Source organism: Nomascus leucogenys, chromosome 4 (assembly GCF_006542625.1).
Source record: "Nomascus leucogenys isolate Asia chromosome 4, Asia_NLE_v1, whole genome shotgun sequence".
Taxonomy (NCBI): Eukaryota; Metazoa; Chordata; class Mammalia; order Primates; family Hylobatidae; genus Nomascus; species Nomascus leucogenys.
The window spans coordinates 79,086,079-79,104,741 of record NC_044384.1 but is presented as its reverse complement, the minus strand read 5'-3'; the positions used below and the strand labels follow the sequence as shown (position 1 = coordinate 79,104,741).

Sequence of the window (18,663 nt, the reverse complement as noted above, 5' to 3'; positions counted from 1 at the left end):
AGGCCCTACTACAACTTTGGAACAGAGCTAGAAACTATGGAATCAGAAAGAAGATCTAGATTTTTCCTGCAAGGTGTTTACAGTCTAGTGGGAGACAAGGGAGAAATAAATCAGCAGCTCTAATATGCAGCGTGGAGTAAGGTATGAGTTCTGGTCAAGGTGTGCACAGCCTGGAGGGATCTGGAAAAGCTTCTAAAGACGGAGATGAGCAGGACTGAGTCTCAAAGCCTGCGAGTTGGCCAGGTGGAGAAAGAGACTATGAGCAGGAATCCCACGAGAAGAAACAGTAAGTAAAGGGTATGAGTGAACAGGAAATGTCTGGGGAACCAGACAGAGTTGCTCTGGCTGAAGCATGGGAAGCAGGAGGAGGATGGCAGGAGACGGGCTGGCTGGGAAGACAGGAATGTGATCAAGACAATGCCCATATGCTCTGCTAAAGTGTTCCCACTTCAGTCTTTAAGTAATAGGGCCCATGGGAAAAATGAAAGAGTGGAATGAGAGTGTCAGGCTTGTTCCCTGTTCTTAAGGAACTGAAAATATAGCCCTAAACCACCCATGTCCAAACCGTGGAACGCACGGATTTTTTTGCTTATCTGTGGTGGCTGATATCAGGAAAATTATGTGCAAACCTTTCTTTTAGCTCATCAGCTATCATTAGCATTAGTGTATTTTATGTATGGCCCAAGACAATTCTTCTTCCATTGTGGCCCAGGGAAGCCAAAAGGTTGGACACCCGTGCAAACAATTAGGGGAGAAAAAGCGTTTGCCTAGGTGGTGGTAACAAACAGGAGTTTAGGGATAGAAGGAATTTCTATGAACTGGAACCATTTTGGAACACCTCATGGAAAGAAAAAATGGACTTGATCTGGTAGGATTCAGAAAGAGGGCTAGGAAAAGCATTTCTGGCTGGGGAAATAGTATACGCAGAGGCTCAGAGGAGGGACAGGGCACAGGGTATGTAAGCAGCAGTGGGAATCGTCGCTAGTCAGGAAGAGGGACTAGCTGGGAAACAGGGAAAGTCTCGCTAAATGGTTGGAGTGGGACTATGAAGAGAAAACCTTGACTGTGGCCAGGCAGTAGGAGCTCAGGTAAGGTAAAGGGGAGGGAAATGAGATAATATGTACACTAGTGCCCTGTAACTTGTACACTTCCCTACTGCTCACGAAGGGCAAGAAAACAAGGCTGGCTCAGCCCCAAGGAAAGGGGGATTGTTGGGTGACTCAGTTCTAAGTAAACACTCACTTGGCTCTGGAATCGGTGCAGAGAGAATGATACTGTAGAGTTTCTTCGCCTCCTCTACATGTTCTGAGATCTTGTCAATGTTAAGCCGAGTTTCCTCAATCTATAATCAGAAAGACAATAACCTTCATCATCAAAGAGGAAGTACAGGTCCATGGCTGAGATAAACGCTTGGCAGAGCTGCTGGTGAAAGCCGCCCATCTTCTGGGTTTGTGGAAGAAGATAATGACTTAAAGTCCTCAGCTGCCCAGTAAGTACCCTTTCCATGGTCAGATAAAGTCATCTCAACAGAACAGTTGTTAAAAATCCGTACTTGTTGCTCCCTGAGAGTAATACATTCGCCCACTTTGGATGGACAGATTCAGGCCAAAGTCAAGAAGAGCTAAGAAAAACCATGAAGAATGATCAGAGGGGGAGAATCAGCAGAACTTAGCAGGCAGAGCCTTAAAGCCCAAAAAGTGAGAACAGAAAAGAGTGAGAATGAAGGAGAGGGGAAAAAGGAAGGAAGGAAAGAAAGAAGTGAAAGGAAAAGAACAAACCTAGAGAGTGAAAAACACAGAATGAGAGGAAGAAAAAGACAGAAACAGATAGGCCAGGCACGGTGGCTCACACCTGTAATCCCAGCACTTTGGGAGGCCGAGGCGGACGGATCATGAGGTCAGGAGATCAAGACCATCATGGCTAACATGGTGAAACCCCGTCTCTACTAAAAAATACAAAAAAAAAAAAAAAATTAGCCAGGCATGATGGCAGGCGCCTGTAGTCCCAGCTACTCGGGAGGCTGAGGCAGGAGAATGGCATGAACCCGGGAGGTGGAGCTTGCAGTGAGCCGAGTTCGTACCACTGCACTCCAGCCTGGGCGACAGAGCGAGACTCTGTCTCAAAAAAAAAAAAAAAAAAGGCCGGGCACGGTGGCTCACGCTTGTAATCCCAGCACTTTGGGAGGCCGAGGCGGGCGGATCACGAGGTTAGGAGATCGAGACCACGGTGAAACCCCGTCTCTACTAAAAATACAAAAAAAAAAAATTAGCCGGGCGTGGTGGCGGTCGCCTGTAGTCCCAGCTACTCGGAGAGGCTGAGGCAGGAGAATGGCATGAACCCAGGAGGCGGAGCTTGTAGTGAGCCGAGATCATGCCACTGCACTCCAGCCTGGGCGACAGAGCGAGACTCCGTCTCAAAAAAAAAAAAAAAAAAAAACCAACAAACAAACAAAAAAAAACAGAAAACAGATAAAGAAGACAAGGAGAGAAAAAAAGAGATACTAGGCAATGAAGGTCTCAGGAGACAGCCCAAGCTTCTCTAGGACATATGTTCTTGTACTAACTGATTGCCGCAGACAATGAGGACCCAGTAGCTCGAGCCACAGCCCATTTCTGCATATTTCTAAGGTTCCTGATTGTACAAGGCTGTGGGTATCATAAAATATTTCCAGCAGCACTTCATTCCCAGGTAGAACGCCACTGCCAGACATTCCTGCATGAGCTTTGACTGCAGCCTCAGCTCCCCCTTCATAGGTGCCTGTGCCACTGGTACCACAGCCCTGCTGCAGTGGAAGCCTATGTACAGGGAGCAGGGCAGGAAGGAGAGACCTCAACACCTGCAGGGTCTATCCGCGTCACTCTCAAAGTGAAGGGCACATCAACATTGCAACAATTAACAAACAGAAATCTTGTAAAATGTCATACAGTAGGATCCTAACATCTGAGATGCAACAAAAATAAAACTCAATGCATATGCAGCTTCCAGTAACCCTCTTTTCCCATGGATACTTCACCTTTTTCAAAACCTGATTATAGCTCTTCATATTCAACAGAAAATAGGAAAGGCCAGGCACAACGGCTCACACCTGTAATCCCAGCACTTTGAAAGGCCGAGGCAGGCAGATTACTTGAGCCCAGGAGTTCAAGATCAGCCTGGGTAACATGGCAAAACCCCATCGCTACAAAAAATACAAAAAGCAGCCAGGCATTGTGGCATGCCCCTACAGTCCCAGCTACTCAGGGGGCTAAAACGGAGGATCCCTTGAGCCTGGGAGGTTGAGGCCACAGTGAGCCATTATCGTGCCACTGCATTTCCTGCCTGAGCAACAGAGTGAGACTCTGTCTCAAAAAAAAAAAAAAAGAGAAAAGAAAAAAGAAAGAAAATAGGAGAAATAATACTTGAGCTCTCTAGTCCTCAAATCAGTACTTTTGCCACTGGAGCACAGGGTTTTCCCCTCTATAAATATATTGGCTTAGATGTGCCAGAGTTTGAGAGTAGAGTTGCTTGCTGAAAGATGTAGAATAAAATTACAATGTAATAATATCATGGGAATATACATGTAAATATACATACAGGTAACTACTCAAATATTTGTGAAGCATTTTAAGAGTTTGCAAAACAACCTATAAGATTGGACAGGTACCATTATTCAAATGAGGAAACAAGTTTAAAGAAATTATAGGTCACATAGCTGGTGGTAGAGACAGCATGCAAACAGTGCCCTCCACACTCCAAGTGGGAAGCTTTTTTCCATTAGATTGAAGAGTTAATTTTTTTAATTATCTGTACTGTTTAGCAGCACTCCAGCCCTACCCAGCTATAAAAAGGGCCTCTTACAACCTATGAATACTCACTGATACGGTTTGGCTCTGTGTCCCCACCCAAATCTCATCTTGTAGCTCCCATAATCCCCATGTGTTGTGGGAGGGACCCAGTGGGAGACAATTGAATCATGGGAGTGGGTCTTTCCTGTGCTGTTCTCGTGATAGTAAGTCTCACAAGATCTGATGGTTTTAAAAACAGGAGTTTCCCTGCACAAGTTCTCTTTTTGCCTGCTGTCATCCATGTAAGACGTGACTTGTTCCTCCTTGACCTCCGCTGTGACTGTGAGGCTTTCCCAGCCACATGGAACTGAAAGTCCATTAAGCCTCTTTCCTTTGTAAATTGCCCAGTCTCAGGTATGTGTTTATCAGCACCATGAAAACAAACTAATACACTCACAGACTCTAGGGGTGTGACCACTTCAGAATCTACTGGCCCCTCTTAGAACTCATGACATTGCATCACACCATGTTTCCAGTTCCACCACATGACTGTTTTGCCAAAGCAATTACACTGTTTTACAGGATTGAGGGGGAAAGAAAGGCTTTCTAGAAGAAAACACAATAAACATTTTTAAATGAGTTTATCAAATTTTAACAAGCCATGAAGGACTTAGATTTTGCATGTTCAACAGATTGGTTGTCACAGAAATTCTCTCATCTGGAAAATTATTTTATAAACTGAAGAGTATCCTGACCCAAAGTTTAGTCAATGGTAGAAACACAGGAAGAGATAGAAGTTCCTAGGATGAGAATGGCAGACCTCAGGCTCAGTGTCACTACAGGCATTTGGAGACTGGATGGCTGATGCTCACCCTGCCCTATGCACAGGAGAACTGGTCCTGGGTGCTCTGTCCGCAACCTGCCTATGGGACTTCCCAGGCCCAGGGAGCACTCCATTCTACCCCACCCATCCTCCACCCACTGTAGCTGGTCTCTTTCCTCCGACTGCATCAACCTCTCTATTTGGAGGCATTTCAGGGAATCTGATTTCACAGCAATTTAAGTCAGTTCACCAAATAATCACAGGACCTTTTTGGGACCTCAGGATGGCAACTGGCCAACCATAGAGCTTTCTTTTTTTGAACTTCGTAGCTTTGCTTTTTCTTAGAAGTACTGGTCTTCCTCAAAGGTGACTTTCTGAGTATTTAATGGTGTGAAATGGCAGCTATATGTGGTTTCCTTTTGTGCATTTGCCACATAATCAAAAAATCATGAGGCAATTGCAGGGAAGGGGTATAGGAAACTGACAAGTGCCCAATCTAAAAGTTTAAGGGCTACTGCATGTGTTTGTCTGGGGTTAAGTATACTGACATCTAAAATTACTCTGCATAGTCATATATTTAAGAACTAAAATTGACTAAACATATTCTTGTATCAGAAATGATGCTATGCACTTCACAATACTTCTATGAGGCTATCATCATCTCCTTTTTATACATATGAGAATATCGAGTCTCAAAGAAGTAGAGAAATTTACTCCAGGTTATACTGCAGAAAGAGACAAAACCGAGGTTTGAACTCAGGAATACTAAATCCTGTCTCCTGAACCAGGTAAACGCCTAAGGAAGGCTCCTATATCTTCTCTCCCAAGTTCATGCATATTCAGCCCACATCAGGTTAATGCGCATGTTCAATCCACTGTTTTGGGAGAATGGATCAGTTGCCTTTCACAGAGATCATGATCCTTATTTCTCTGTCTTCTCACCACTGCTCCCTGTAGAAAGCTTTTTACAAAATGAGCCCTCAAGAAGTACTGTTGACCAAGGAAACCAATCTAAAAGTGTTTTTTTTTAAATCACCACGTAAAATTTACAGCTAATATATTCCCAGTGCCTTCTCATTGCACATTGTTTATTAAATTTTTTGTTTTTGTTTTTGAGACAAAGCCTTGCTCTGTTGCCCAGGCTGGAGTGCAGTGGCATGATCTTGGCTCACTGCAACCTCCACCTTCCGGGTTCAAGCAATTCTCCTGCCTCAGCCTCCCAAGTAGCTGGAATTACAGGCACCCGACACCACACCAACCTTCTTTTTTTTTTTTTTTTTTTTTTTTTTGTATTTTCAGTAGAGACAAGGTTTCACCATGTTGGCCAGGCTGGTCTCGAACTCCTGAGCTCAAGTGATCCGCCCACCTCAGCCTCCCAAAGTGCTAGGATTACAGGTATGAGCCACCAGGCCCAGCCTAAAATGTACTTTTCAATGCTTTGTTAGTAATATGGGAATCCGGATAATATAGGATTTAAGGAATTAAGATCAAACAGACCAGGTTCCAGTTTCTGCTCCATCTCTCTTAGCAGTTTTATGACCTTGAACGCACCCCGTAAGTGTCCCTAAGCACCAGTTCTCTCATCTGTGAAATGAGAATTATCACAATTCCCACTTTAGAGTTTTTGTGAAGATTAAATTAGACAATGCATGCCAAATGTTTAACATAAAATACATGTTCAATAAATGTTAGGTGATGACAACGATAAACACAAAAATGCCAGCAATTACTGCACATTTATCATATGCCAGGTACTATGCGGTGCATTGACAGGCATATCTCATTTAATCCTCATAGCAATCCTGTAAAAAAGTCTTAATAAAACAGTCTGACCTCATCAGTAGCCACCCAAGGAAATCTAAAGTCAACACCCAAGTCAATCACTCTGCATGTTGGGCGTGGCCAAATATAATTACTATATTATACTAATAACTATAACTAAAAGGAAGGAGTTATTTTCGAGATATGGATGGCCTCTTCCTTCTGGACCTAATTAGCCAGTGGAATCTAATTAAACAAGGAAAAGCAGAGAAAGTACTAGTTTGTGGAACTGGCAGGTTGCATGGGGTAAGATGGAAGGCAAAGCAAAAAAGCTCTGTTTATTCTCCCTAAGAATTAGTCTCTGCCTCTCCTAAACTCCCAGGTACCTTGTGCCTCTAGTTGAGCATTAATTGCTGCATATTTACGTATTGAAAACTTATTCCGAGGTGACAAGAGTAATGTGATTTTAACTGTCAAATGATCCCTCCTTTTCACAATTTATACACCTTTACTTCCCCCAAAAATGACAGAATCCCAAACAGTCTTCATATTAGAGCTGCTCAGTCAAGTCCTCTTTAATTTGTTTGCTTCTTTGCTTTAGAAAACAAATGTTGATGAAAAGGGAGGGAAAAGGCCACCTCAGTCAACCAAGCAATGGAAGTCAAGTCCCAAAAGCATTTTATCAAGACCAGGACTAGTGTTTTAATTCTCCTTTTATGAATGAAAATAAAAGAATGAACTCAGAATTATACTGACCAATGAAAACAAGTATTCTGAGACAATAATCTCAAGTAAATTAAGTGTGTTGGGGCTTTGCATCACTCAAAATTTAGTCAGGAAAGTGAAAACCTATCTAGTTATTTTAATCAAAGTAATATAATAAAGGGATTGTTTATGCAGGGATGGAAGCGTCAAGAAGCCAAACAGAAGTTTGCTGGGGCACTCTGAAAATTAGCAACAGCAGGTCAGAGGCAAAGAGAAGGAAGGCAGGGTTGCCAGAGCCTAAAGCCAGAGCTGTCTGATGGGGGGCCAGACCATGGTGGAGGTGACCAGCAAAACTGGGACCATGGAGGCAGGGTCTATTGAGAAAGAGCTGAGGCCATGAAGAAGGCATGTCTGAGGTGGAGAGAGAAGGGAGGAAAACCATGGCCTCTTCCCTCCTCCTTGAGTCTTCTGCTAGTACCTCACTGTCTTAATCTGCTCAGGTTCCTGTAAGAAAAATACCCTAGCCTAGGTGGCTTAAACACAGGATATATGTCTCACAGTACTGGCGGCTAGGAAGTCCACCGGCAGATCTGATGTCTGAGGAGGACCCTCTTCCTGGCTTGTAGACAGCTGCCTTCTTCCTGTATCTTCACGTGGCTGAGAGAGAGATCATCTTTCTCCCGTCTCTTTTTATAAGGGTACTAATTCACCCTCGTGACCTAATTACCTCCCAAAAGCCCTACCTCCAAATACCATCACATTGGAGATTAGACTCCAGTGCATGAATTTTGAGGGGACACAAACATTCAGTCCATAACACTCTCCTTAGTCAAATATACCAAAAACAATTGACAGGTGAACCTGGGAAATGTAGTTCCCTGTGATACAGAGAAGAGCAGAGGAAGGACAGTAGGGAATGGGCCTCAATGCAAATAGGCAAATGACTGGCAAGACTTCCTGCCTGCCCCATTGGAAGAGCCCAGAAATGCAGAATCTACCAGTTTGCTTGGTAGGTCATTGTCATCCAACATTCTACTTAAAGAATTAAAAAGTATTTAACCTGCTAGATTTAATGTGTGGATTTCCAAGTTGGATTCACTTTGAGGTTCTTAGTTCTAACAAAAATCAAGCCTACCTAGCAAATTCGTATGCTTCAAGACTGGTCACCTCACGCTCCTCCAGCCAGGTATTGCTCCACCCACCCCTCACCCCAGCCAGGCTCTGCTGCACTATGCCCACAATTTATCCACCCTAACTTCTCCTAGAACTGATTCAGACCCCCTCAAGCACTAGGACCACGTGTTGCTCAACTTAGACTACTTGATATTCATCACTGTCAAGCATGTGGGTCACTCAGTAGACATTTGTTGAATAAATAAATGAATATAAGTAACTGCAGGAGACAAGTATGCTTCTTATATCACTACAAATGGTCTGTTATACCACTACAAATGCATACTTGTTATGGACTGAATGTGCTCTCCCAAAATTAATATGTTGATGCCTAATCCCCAATGTGATGGTACTTGGAGGGAGATGGGACCTTTGGAAGGCATTTAGGTTGTAAGGGTGGAGCCCTCATGACTGTGTTTTGTACACTTATAAGCAGAGGCCAAAGAGCTAGCTTGCTCTTTCCACCATGTAAGGATACAGATACAGGAAGGTGGCAGTCCACAACCCAGAAGAGAGTCCTCACCAGAACCCAATCATGCTGGAATCCTGGTCTCAGACTTTCAGCCTCCAGAACTGTAGGAAACACATTCTTATTGTTTATAAGCCATTCAGTCTATGGTACTTTCTCATAGCAGCCCAAACTAAGACAGCATTCAAAAAAGTAAACTTTTGGCCAGCGCAGTGGCTCACACCTATAATCCCAACACTTTGGGAGGCCAAGGTGGGTGGATCACCTGAGATCAGGAGTTCAAGACCAGCCTGACCAACGTGGTGAAACCCTGTCTCTACTAAAAATACAAAAATTAGCTGGACATTGTTGTGGATGCCTGTAATCCCAGCTACTTGGGAGGCTGAGGCAGGAAAATCGCTTGAACCCAGGAGGCGGAGGTTGCAGTGAGCCGAGATCACACCGTTGCATTCCAGCCTGGGCAACAAGAGCGAAACTCTATCTCAAAAAAAAAAAAAAAAGAAAGGAAAAGAAAAGAAAGAAAACTTTCATGTTTATTAATAGAAGTTCCATGTTAGAAAGTGTTGCTGTGAAAAATTAAATGCTAGGATAGCCAAGTTAAGCTGGTTTATTACAGGACTTCTTAGAGCTTTCAATAAGTTAATGTGCATTTTAAGTTTCCAAGAGAAGAAAGGAGTAGGAAGCATTTCTCAAACATATTTGATCACAGAAGGCTTTTTGCATCTCACACTGCCATCCGTGACAACGCATTTTGACTGACCCAACAAACAGCCATTCCCTGGCCCCTTCCCTTTCTTTCTTTTTAACAGAAGTCTGACTTTGTTTGGGTAGTGGCGTTGCCAGCCCCAGAGGATGAATCATGATGTGTTTGACGGCAATCCTGGCAATCCTGTCCCTTTGCTGAGTACTCACTTTCCTGGTGTCCCTTCCAGCTAAGGAGGCCCACACCATGTGACCCAGTGCTATCCAGGAGGCCACAAGGGAAGTCAGACGGGAGGATCTGGGCAGTTTTCCTCCCTGATGAAAGGATCTTTGGACTTTTCTAGCTGCACCCTTTCTTAATGCTTGTAATGCTGTCACAGCGTGATGCCAAATAGAGCTCTGACACTGGTGGTTTCAAAACACAGGCAGGTGGGACCTATGTACCACTCTCTTAATCTGGCAGGCTTGTGACTGCTTCAGTAATAGAGCCAAGCAGAAGTGATGTGCTATGTAACTTCTGTAGCTGGAACACTTGCCTTGCATCCCTGAGCTTCTATGTAACAAGTTCAATAGCCCTACGTGGGCCAGCTATGAGAAGCCCAAGCCACAGAAAGAAGCCAAGTGTAGGTGCTCTGATTGACAGTCTCTGCTGAGCTTTTCCCTTGAGCCACCCCAGTAAAGGCACCAGAGAGTAAAATTTAAAAAGCCTCTACAAGATTCTAGCCTGCAGTTGTTCAAGTCTTCCCAATAAAAGCCCCAGAAATTGTAGAGCAGAGATAATCCAGACCCATTTGCCCCGTTTGAATTCCTAATCCACAGAATCTGTCAGCAAAACAAAACAGTTGTTTTATACCACTAAATATTGGGGCTATACTGTGATATAACGATAGATAATCAGAACAGACTCTCTCTCTCACAATCCTAAGAGAAAAGCCAAGAGGATCACAGCGATGCTGACCTAGAACCCCAAGCTGACCTTTAAACGGCACCGTCCCTAACCCCAAACTTCTTCATATGCAAAATAATTACATATCTTTGTTGCTTAAGCCACAGTTAGTCAAAAGCATCCCTAAATGATAGGCTACACTGCTGCTCAGGATCACAGATTCAGGTCAAGGCTCCATCACCGGCTTGCTGATCTTTCCATTTCAGGTCTTTCGCACCCTCCACAAACTGCCATCAGAGTGAATTTTCTAAAACACACTCTGAGCCCATCACTTCCTTGTTTAAATCTTCAAAGTTTCCCCATCACTTTGCAGTGGTGCACAGCTGCAGTAGGCAACAGAATTATCTGTAAGAACTTCCTAAAAATCCAAAAGTCTGAGCCATTCCAGTCCCTAAGAATCAGGTATGTGTATGTGCAAAAAAAACTCCCCAGGTGATTCTGATGACGAATCTAGTTAAGAACCAGGGAAATCTTCCCTCACCTTCCTCACTCCAGGCAGAACTTAACGCCTCCTCTTCTGTGCTCCCATGGTACGTTACTGACACTTTTCTTATCATATAACAACGTTTTAAAAACTTCTATCACCCTTAACAGATAAGGAGACAACAGGGGGTGAGAATCCTGTCACACAGAACACTGGATCCCCAGCACCTAACATGCTATCTTGAAGACAGTAAGCACTCAAATACCTTGATGAATAGATAAACGAATACAGAACAATAAACCCCTAATGTTTCTGCCTCCAAAGGCAGGTCTGTTTCCTCTGAACATTACTTTCTGCCAACTGAGCAAACAGACCAAGAAAAATATAGACAACTGCAAATTAGACAAAAATGTGGCGTTTATCATTTACCAGGCTCTGGCTTGATCAGCCAAAGTGGCCTGAAAACCCAAGGGCCAATCTTTTTCTCCAATGATCAAGAAGCTAGAGAAGATACAATGGAATCTGACAGTGCAAATCACATTCTAAAAACACCCTGGTCCTGTGACTTCATGTGCACCTTGCAAATGCCTCTATGACTAAGCTGTGATTCATGCTCTCAGCAAATAACCAAGGGTGACCTGCTGGAACCAGTCCAAACAGTAAGTTTTATCAAGAGTGCTTTCCCAACAAAGTGACTTAGCTATATAACCTGCAGGGTGTAGTGGGCATGCTCACCAGTCACATAGAGGGGGACAATCTCTCATTTCCCCAAATCTCTATTCTCTGAAACATAATTTATCCCAATTTCAAGAGTATGTCTATACCACATTCTATAAAATAAACTTTGTGGTCTACTTAATCACAAGTACATTGGGGGACAGAAGGGTGATGAGAACATATCTACTAGATGTCAGGCACTGTGCTAGGTGTACCCATACCCTTTCTCATCTTATATCCATAAAAACCAACAGGTAATATTCTCCTTTCAGAGAAAATTGTGGTTTAGAGTAGTTAACTTTTCCAAAATTGTACCACTGGTAATGGGCAGCGCTGAGATTCAGACCATGTTAGGTGGGGCCAGAGCCTACTTGATCCACTCCCTCTTACTTCTCCCCACTCCCCCAAGGCCTTATCCTCTCTGTGCTCTATCAGATCCAAGAAAAGAGGAAAGTAACGCTGCTGAACCCCATGCTAAGTACTTTCTGAGCAAAAGCTCCTTTAATCTCCACCAAATCTATGACATGAATATTTTTCTCCCCGTTTTACAGATAAAGCCACTGATACTTGGAACAGTTAAGGAATGTGACCAAGATCACAAAGTTAGCGGCAGATATGGAATTTAATTCAAAGATCATGTTCTTTCCACCCCCACATGCTGTCCCTCTTCTCCACTCTAAGTTTCATGGGGTTTTTCCCTAAATGACAGACACACATATAACAAAGAGAAAGAAATATGCAATGCAGCAGCCCTGAAGGTCTTGTTAAATCTTCAAAGGGCTCTTCAGAAGTAGCCATCACCCATCCAGTGCTTTTCTGCCTGACGATCCTTCCCAGATGTGTGATCTCATACGATCCTCATGGCATCCTTGAAAGGTAAGTACCAACACTCCCAATTTCCATAGCAGGACGTTAAAGCTCAGAGAGGTTAAGCAACCTGACCAAGGTTACACTGCTAAGAAACGCTTGAAAAGTGGACTCAAACCATGTCTTAGAGGCCAAAGCCCACCATCTTCCCACCTAACAAAGAGGGTCCTCTCGTGGACCCTCTGCCTGGCTCAGAAGAAAAAGGAGAACACAGGTATTGGAAAAGATTCCTTATCTTAGGGAAGAAGTTCTTTAATGTATCTGGTTCTCCAAGGCAGACTGAGACAAGCTAGAAAGACTTCAAACATCTCCTTAAGTCCAACCCCATCACGGAGTGAAAGGATATTGTCCTTCCACGATCCACAACTGGAGTAACACTGGACTCACAAAGCCTAAGTGCTGTTTGATCTCACTATGACTCTGATGGACCCGCCTGTGAGGAGGGTGGGGATCTGTGGAGAGTTTACAGCCAACTTCCCAATCAGGCCAGCATACACTCAAGTTTATTCTTCATTCCTGTTTATTACTCTAACAGATAAATGGGCACGAACTGTCAAGCCCCACTCCATTCCTTTCAGAAAAAAAAATGGAGGGTTACTTTTCCACATCCACAGTCTAGAGGATGGGAAGCATCACATTCTCTCTGCAAAAAGAGCATGATACTTCTTGTTTTCTTTCCAGGGGAAATTAAAACCTAAGAAACCATAGTATGGTGGCAGAAACTTCAACAATAGTGAGCTTTTTGTTTTTGTTTTTTGAAGTATCATTAATTAAGCACATATGCCAGATGCTACACTGTGTTACAAACATTATTCCTCCTGGTTTTTTTGTTGTTGCTTGTTTTTGAGATGGAGTCTAACTCTGTCACCCAGGCTGGAGTGCAGTGGCGCAATCTTGGCTCACTGCAACCTCCGCTTCCTGGGTTCAAGCGATTCTCCTGCCTCAGCCTCTTGAGTAGCTGGGATTACAGGTGCCCGCCACCACACCCAGCTAATATTTGTATTTTTAGTAGAGACAGGGTTTCACTGTGTTGGCCAGGCTGGTCTCGAACTCTTGACCTTGTGATCCGCCCGCCTCGGCCTCCCAAAGTGCTGGGATTACAAGCGTGAGCCACCGCGCCTGGCCTGTCCCTCTTAATCCTTATGCAACTCAATGGGGATTTTTGTTGTTTATTGTTTTTTCTTTTCTTACCTAAACACTGGATAACCAGTGAATTTTTTTTTTTTTTTTTTTTTTTTTTAGGGGACAAGGTCTCACTCTGTTGCCCAGGCTAGAATGCAGTGGCATGATCACAGCTCACTGCAGCCTCAAACTCCTAGGCTCAGGTGATCCTACCTATGGGAAATTGCATTATCAATCCTAATTTACAGGTAAGGAAGCCCAGACACAGATTGTTAAGGAATGTTCATGAAATCAACAGCTTCTCAGAAGGAGGGTTGAGATTTGGGCCCAAGTGTACCCAGCTCCAAAGCCAGTGTTTTCATCCACGATATACTACTGCCTCTACAAGCTTTCCTCCACCACCTACCTATCATAGCACCATCCCATCAAGGACCTTTAAGATCAGAGTACATGGATCTGTAGACATGAACCCATTTTTGCCCCTGTTGAACTTTTACAAAACTAAACTGGCAACTTGGTTTCTCAGTTACCACTAGAATTCAGTCAGAGGGACTATAAATTTTTTTTTTTTTTTTTATGAGACGAAGTCTCACTCTGTCACCCAGGCTGGAGTGCAGTGGTGCGATCTCGGCTCACTGCAATCTCCACCTCCCGGGTTCAAGTGCTTCTTTTGCCTCAGCCTCCCAAGTAGCTGGGATTACAGGTGCACCTGGCTAATTTTTGTATTTTTAGTAGAGGCAGGGTTTTGCCATGTTGGCCAGGTTGGTCTCGAACTCCTGACCTCAAGTGATCCACCTGCCTCGACCTCCCAAAGTGCTGGGCTTACAGGCATGAGGCACCATGTCTGGCCCCAAAATTTTCAAAACTACACATTTGATGTATCTGAATCACAAGCCTAAAGATGCAATGTTTTATACTCATGGTTGTGATCCTATGGTTGATTCTGTATTTGTTATGTACTTTAAGCAAGAAAGGATATCATTAAAATGTTGTCATACAGTGTAAGACTTTAAAAGCATCCTTCAATTACACATAATTGACCCTCTGCTGACTTTCTTAAGATTTTTAAAAATCCAGATTCAAGTAAATATTGAAAATAATGTCATTTTAATTTCTTTGGCCATCCCACCCTAGTTACCCCATCCTCTGCTACCCTGAAAAATCTAAGGTTTTTTATTCTTACTAAGGAAACAGTGTTTCCTTATGTACATTTAGAAAAAAATACAGGAAGGTTGCCTACCTCAGAAAAGAACTCATCCATAAAAGCCGTGTTGTCGATAGCAATCTCAACCTCATCAGTATCATCATCCTGTGTCAGCTGCTTCTGCAAAAGGCAAAAAAGAGCAGAGTGAGACTAAAAACACAATAAATGGCTAACATTATTGAATGCTCATGAAGTACTAGGAACTATATTCAGCATTTTACACAAAATTTCCTTTAAAACTCATAACAGTTCTCTGATATATCAAACTCTGGTGTCTCAACATCTGAAATTAAATCCTAGCTCTACCAATTGCTGGGTTTTGTGTGTGTGTGTTTTCTTTCAGGGGGTGAGGGGGTGAGGAAGGGAGGAACTGGCAAGTTACCTATCTTGCTGTGCCTAGGTTTCCTTATCTGTTAAATGCTGATAACAACACTACCTGCTTCATAGGATTGTGTAAGATATAAAAGAGATAATGAATATAGGATGCTTTTGCATGGTGCCTGGTACACTGTAAGTTCAACACATGCTAGGTTTTGTTGCTGTTGGTGGTGGTGGTAGTTACTGTAACTCACTACAGTTGAGGAACCTAAAACTTAGGGAGGTTAGGTAACTTGGCAAAAACCACACAGCTAAAACATGGCAACAGGTAAAATCGAACTTATCTTTTGGATCTGAACCCCAGGGTTGCTAAACCCTTCTCCACGCTGTTCAAACAGGTTCCAGACACAATTCCTACAAAGCATAAGCTTTCAATTTTCACATTAGGAGTAAAGATTTTCCTGTTTTCAGAAACCACCTATCACAAAGGAAACAATGCTATGTCACTCCCTGTCAGAAGCTCCTGTTTATAAGAAAGAGGAAGCTCTCCCCCGGCCCCTAGCCAACTCTGGGGACCCAAGCTTTCTCAATCTCATTCAACTTCCTCTGTAAAAATTCACAAAATGGCCATCTAAAGGAAGTGATTCCATTCCCACCCAGCATAAGGGCCTGAGCTGTTTCTACATTCCTCTTCAATGTTCTTCCCAGACAGCTGCTGCACAGCACATTGCTGATTTCTAAGCACAGAGAACTGACTGTTGTGAAAGGTGGAGGTGAGGCAGGGGATAAACCCCCCATGCCTGCTTCTTCACAAGCTTCAGCAGCCTCTGACCCTCTAAGTCCAAGATACAGCACTCTCGAACACTCAGAACTCCATGGGCAATGAATGTCACCAGAAGCCTCTTTCCTTCACCCACTAGCATCCCCCTGAATCCACAGCAGAAGTTGTTACTCGGAAATCCTATGGCTATTTGGGATTCTCCAGCCATGTGGAGAGTCTCTTGATTGGCTCCCTCAGCATCTCATTCTCTGGCTGGTCTGCAACAATCAGCATCCCCAGCTTAATAGCCACATGCAAGGGAGTTGAATTTGAGGGCACTGCTACCACCTCCCCGATCATCTTCCCCAAACTCAGAACTGACCATGTCCCTCTGCCACATAACATCATCCAATGATAGCTCAGCTCCTAGAATTTAAGGGCCCAGTGCCTAACAGAGCACATGGGGCCCTTTAAGATCCAGCTCCACCCATACTTCTCCTTCTATGATGCACACTCTAGACCAAGCAAGCACTTGGACACACCATTTCCTGGGCACACCATTCTTTTAGATCACTCTATCACACAGGGTGTCCTCCTGAAAGGCATCGGTCCAACTGACAAAAATTTCCTTAGCTCTTAAAACTCAGCTCGGACAACCTCTGTCTGTATGCCTGACCTGGGCATGGCTTCCGCATGCAAAAGTTAAAGCCTCCCTAAGCTCCCACTGCACTTTGCACAAACTTTCGACACCAACCATCACAGCCCTTTACTCACCCCTTTACTCACCTGTCTTTCCCCACCGACTACAAACTCCTGGAGATTCTGTGGGCTGGGAGGGGGGAGGGTGTGGGGGCAGGGGGGGCAAGTTTATTCAGGAGGACTCACTCTGTTGCCCAGGCTGGAATGCAATGGCGCAATTACAGCTCACCCCACCTTCAACCTCCTAGGCCCAAGTGATCCTCCTACCTCAGCCTCCCAAATAGCTAGGACTGTAGGCATGCACCACCAGGCCCAGATAAATTTTTTATTGTTTTGTAGCGACAGGGGTCTCACTAAGTTCCCCAAGCTGATCTCAAAATCCTGGCCTCAAGTAATCCACCTGCCTCAGCATCCCAACGTGCTGGGATTACAGCTGTGAGCCACTGCACCCAGCCGCAGTGGATACTTGTATGTGTGTCTGTGTCTGCTCGAAACACCTTCCTCTGTGGAGCAACCCCTCACGCCCCCCACATGATTTGGGGGAGTCGATCAACAGCGACCCAAGCTCCCTGAGGAATCTGAATTGTGAAAGGAGTCTGAAGTGAATGGGCCCGAGTCAGTCAATGGCTGCCCCCAGAGATGTCCATGAAATTCCCAGAGCTGCCCTCGTTCCCATGCTTCCCACCACACCTCTTGGCTTTGGGCAGGTTCTATAGATCTTCCCTAGTCTTCTTTCAATGAGTTGAACAGTATCCTCCTAATAGGTCTTTTTAAAGTTCATTTAGCCAGACTTGGGTTTTGTCACTTGCAACTAAAACTGAGCACTGTACTTGTCATTAATTTATTCCACATTTCCTGAGTGCTCATCCTGTACCAGGCATATAATAGAAATTTAACCAATTTTAGCTGAATAAATAACTAGCTTCCACAGAGACTAGCAGCCAGGATTCACCATCAGTTTCTAAAGTTTGAGACAAAATGTTCTCTTCATCAAGTATCATCAACTCTCTGGCCCCTCAGCAACCTCTAGAGAGTTGCAGCTCCCAAGAAGTTCGATGTAACCCGGTCTTCCTCTAGGAGAGTGAATCAATAAGCTTTTTGGGGAGTATCCTTTCTTCAGAGTCATCTAGAGAATGACTGAGGGGACAGACCTCAAGTATATCTGTATACATACATATACCCACACACACACACTCCCCACATACACACGCACCCTATATATACACACACTCAACACATACACCCGCCCACCCACACCCCACATACACACACCCTACACACATACACTCCACATACACACACCCTACACACGTACATTCCACACATACACCCCTACCCCTTCATATACCTTTCATACACATACAGCACACACACATACACCCCTTACACACATACCCTATACACACATGCTACACACGTACACACACTCCACACATACACCCACACCCATTCAACATACACACACACCCTACACAGACTCCACACATACATCCACACCCATTCCACATACACAAACACCCAACACCCACTCTACACATACACCCACACCCCTTCCACATACACACACACCCTACATACACACACTCCACACATACACCCACACCCACTCACAACCCTCCCACACACATCTACAAGCTCCCACATACCGACACCCATAACCCACACCCCACTACACACATACACCCACACTCCAACACACCCCCTCCAAACATACACCCACACACACACCCACACACCCTCCCCCCACACACACAAACACATACATATATCCACACACACACACGTATACACTACAAGACATCAATTCAGCCTTCAAACACATGTGTTAAGGAAATGGGAAGAGGCTACCATCATGGGATGGATTAAAGGAAGTTTCCAGAAGCTGGGAACAACTGTGACCTGGAGCACGGGAGGCAGACACCTATTACTGCATCATGACGTAAGTTCTCGAGACCCCTAGTATCCATACAGGGATTCCCCACATCCACAATGGCTACTTCTTGACTTTGAGCAGATCTAGCCAGGCAGCCTGGTCGCCTTCAGTGAGAATCTGTGAAATGGGCAAACGGAAACCTAGGTCCAAAACCTGCTGTTACCAATTACTGGCTGGGATGCCTCAGTCAAGTCCCGAACCTCTCTGAGTTTCTAACCTGTAAGTAGTAACACCCCCACAGACCTTATGACCTTTATGAGGACTGAAAGCGATCAG

General features: G+C 44.3%; 1 protein-coding gene across 10 annotated transcripts in view; it reads right to left on the bottom strand.

The window, feature by feature from the left end:
• The window catches only part of STX3 (syntaxin 3), a 51,817-nt gene that overhangs the window by 17,575 nt on the left and 15,579 nt on the right, over positions 1 to 18,663 (bottom strand). For all 10 annotated transcript variants that reach the window (XR_004029670.1, XM_030810861.1, XM_030810862.1 and 7 more), the window contains exons 3-4: positions 14,714 to 14,797; positions 1,243 to 1,342 (exon numbers count right to left, since the gene is read on the bottom strand). Coding sequence is in view for 9 of the 10 variants with exons in the window: in XM_030810861.1 (XP_030666721.1) it covers positions 1,243 to 1,342; positions 14,714 to 14,797 (184 nt within the window). In the remaining variant the exon portion in view is untranslated. The remainder of the gene's footprint in view (positions 1 to 1,242; positions 1,343 to 14,713; positions 14,798 to 18,663) is intronic.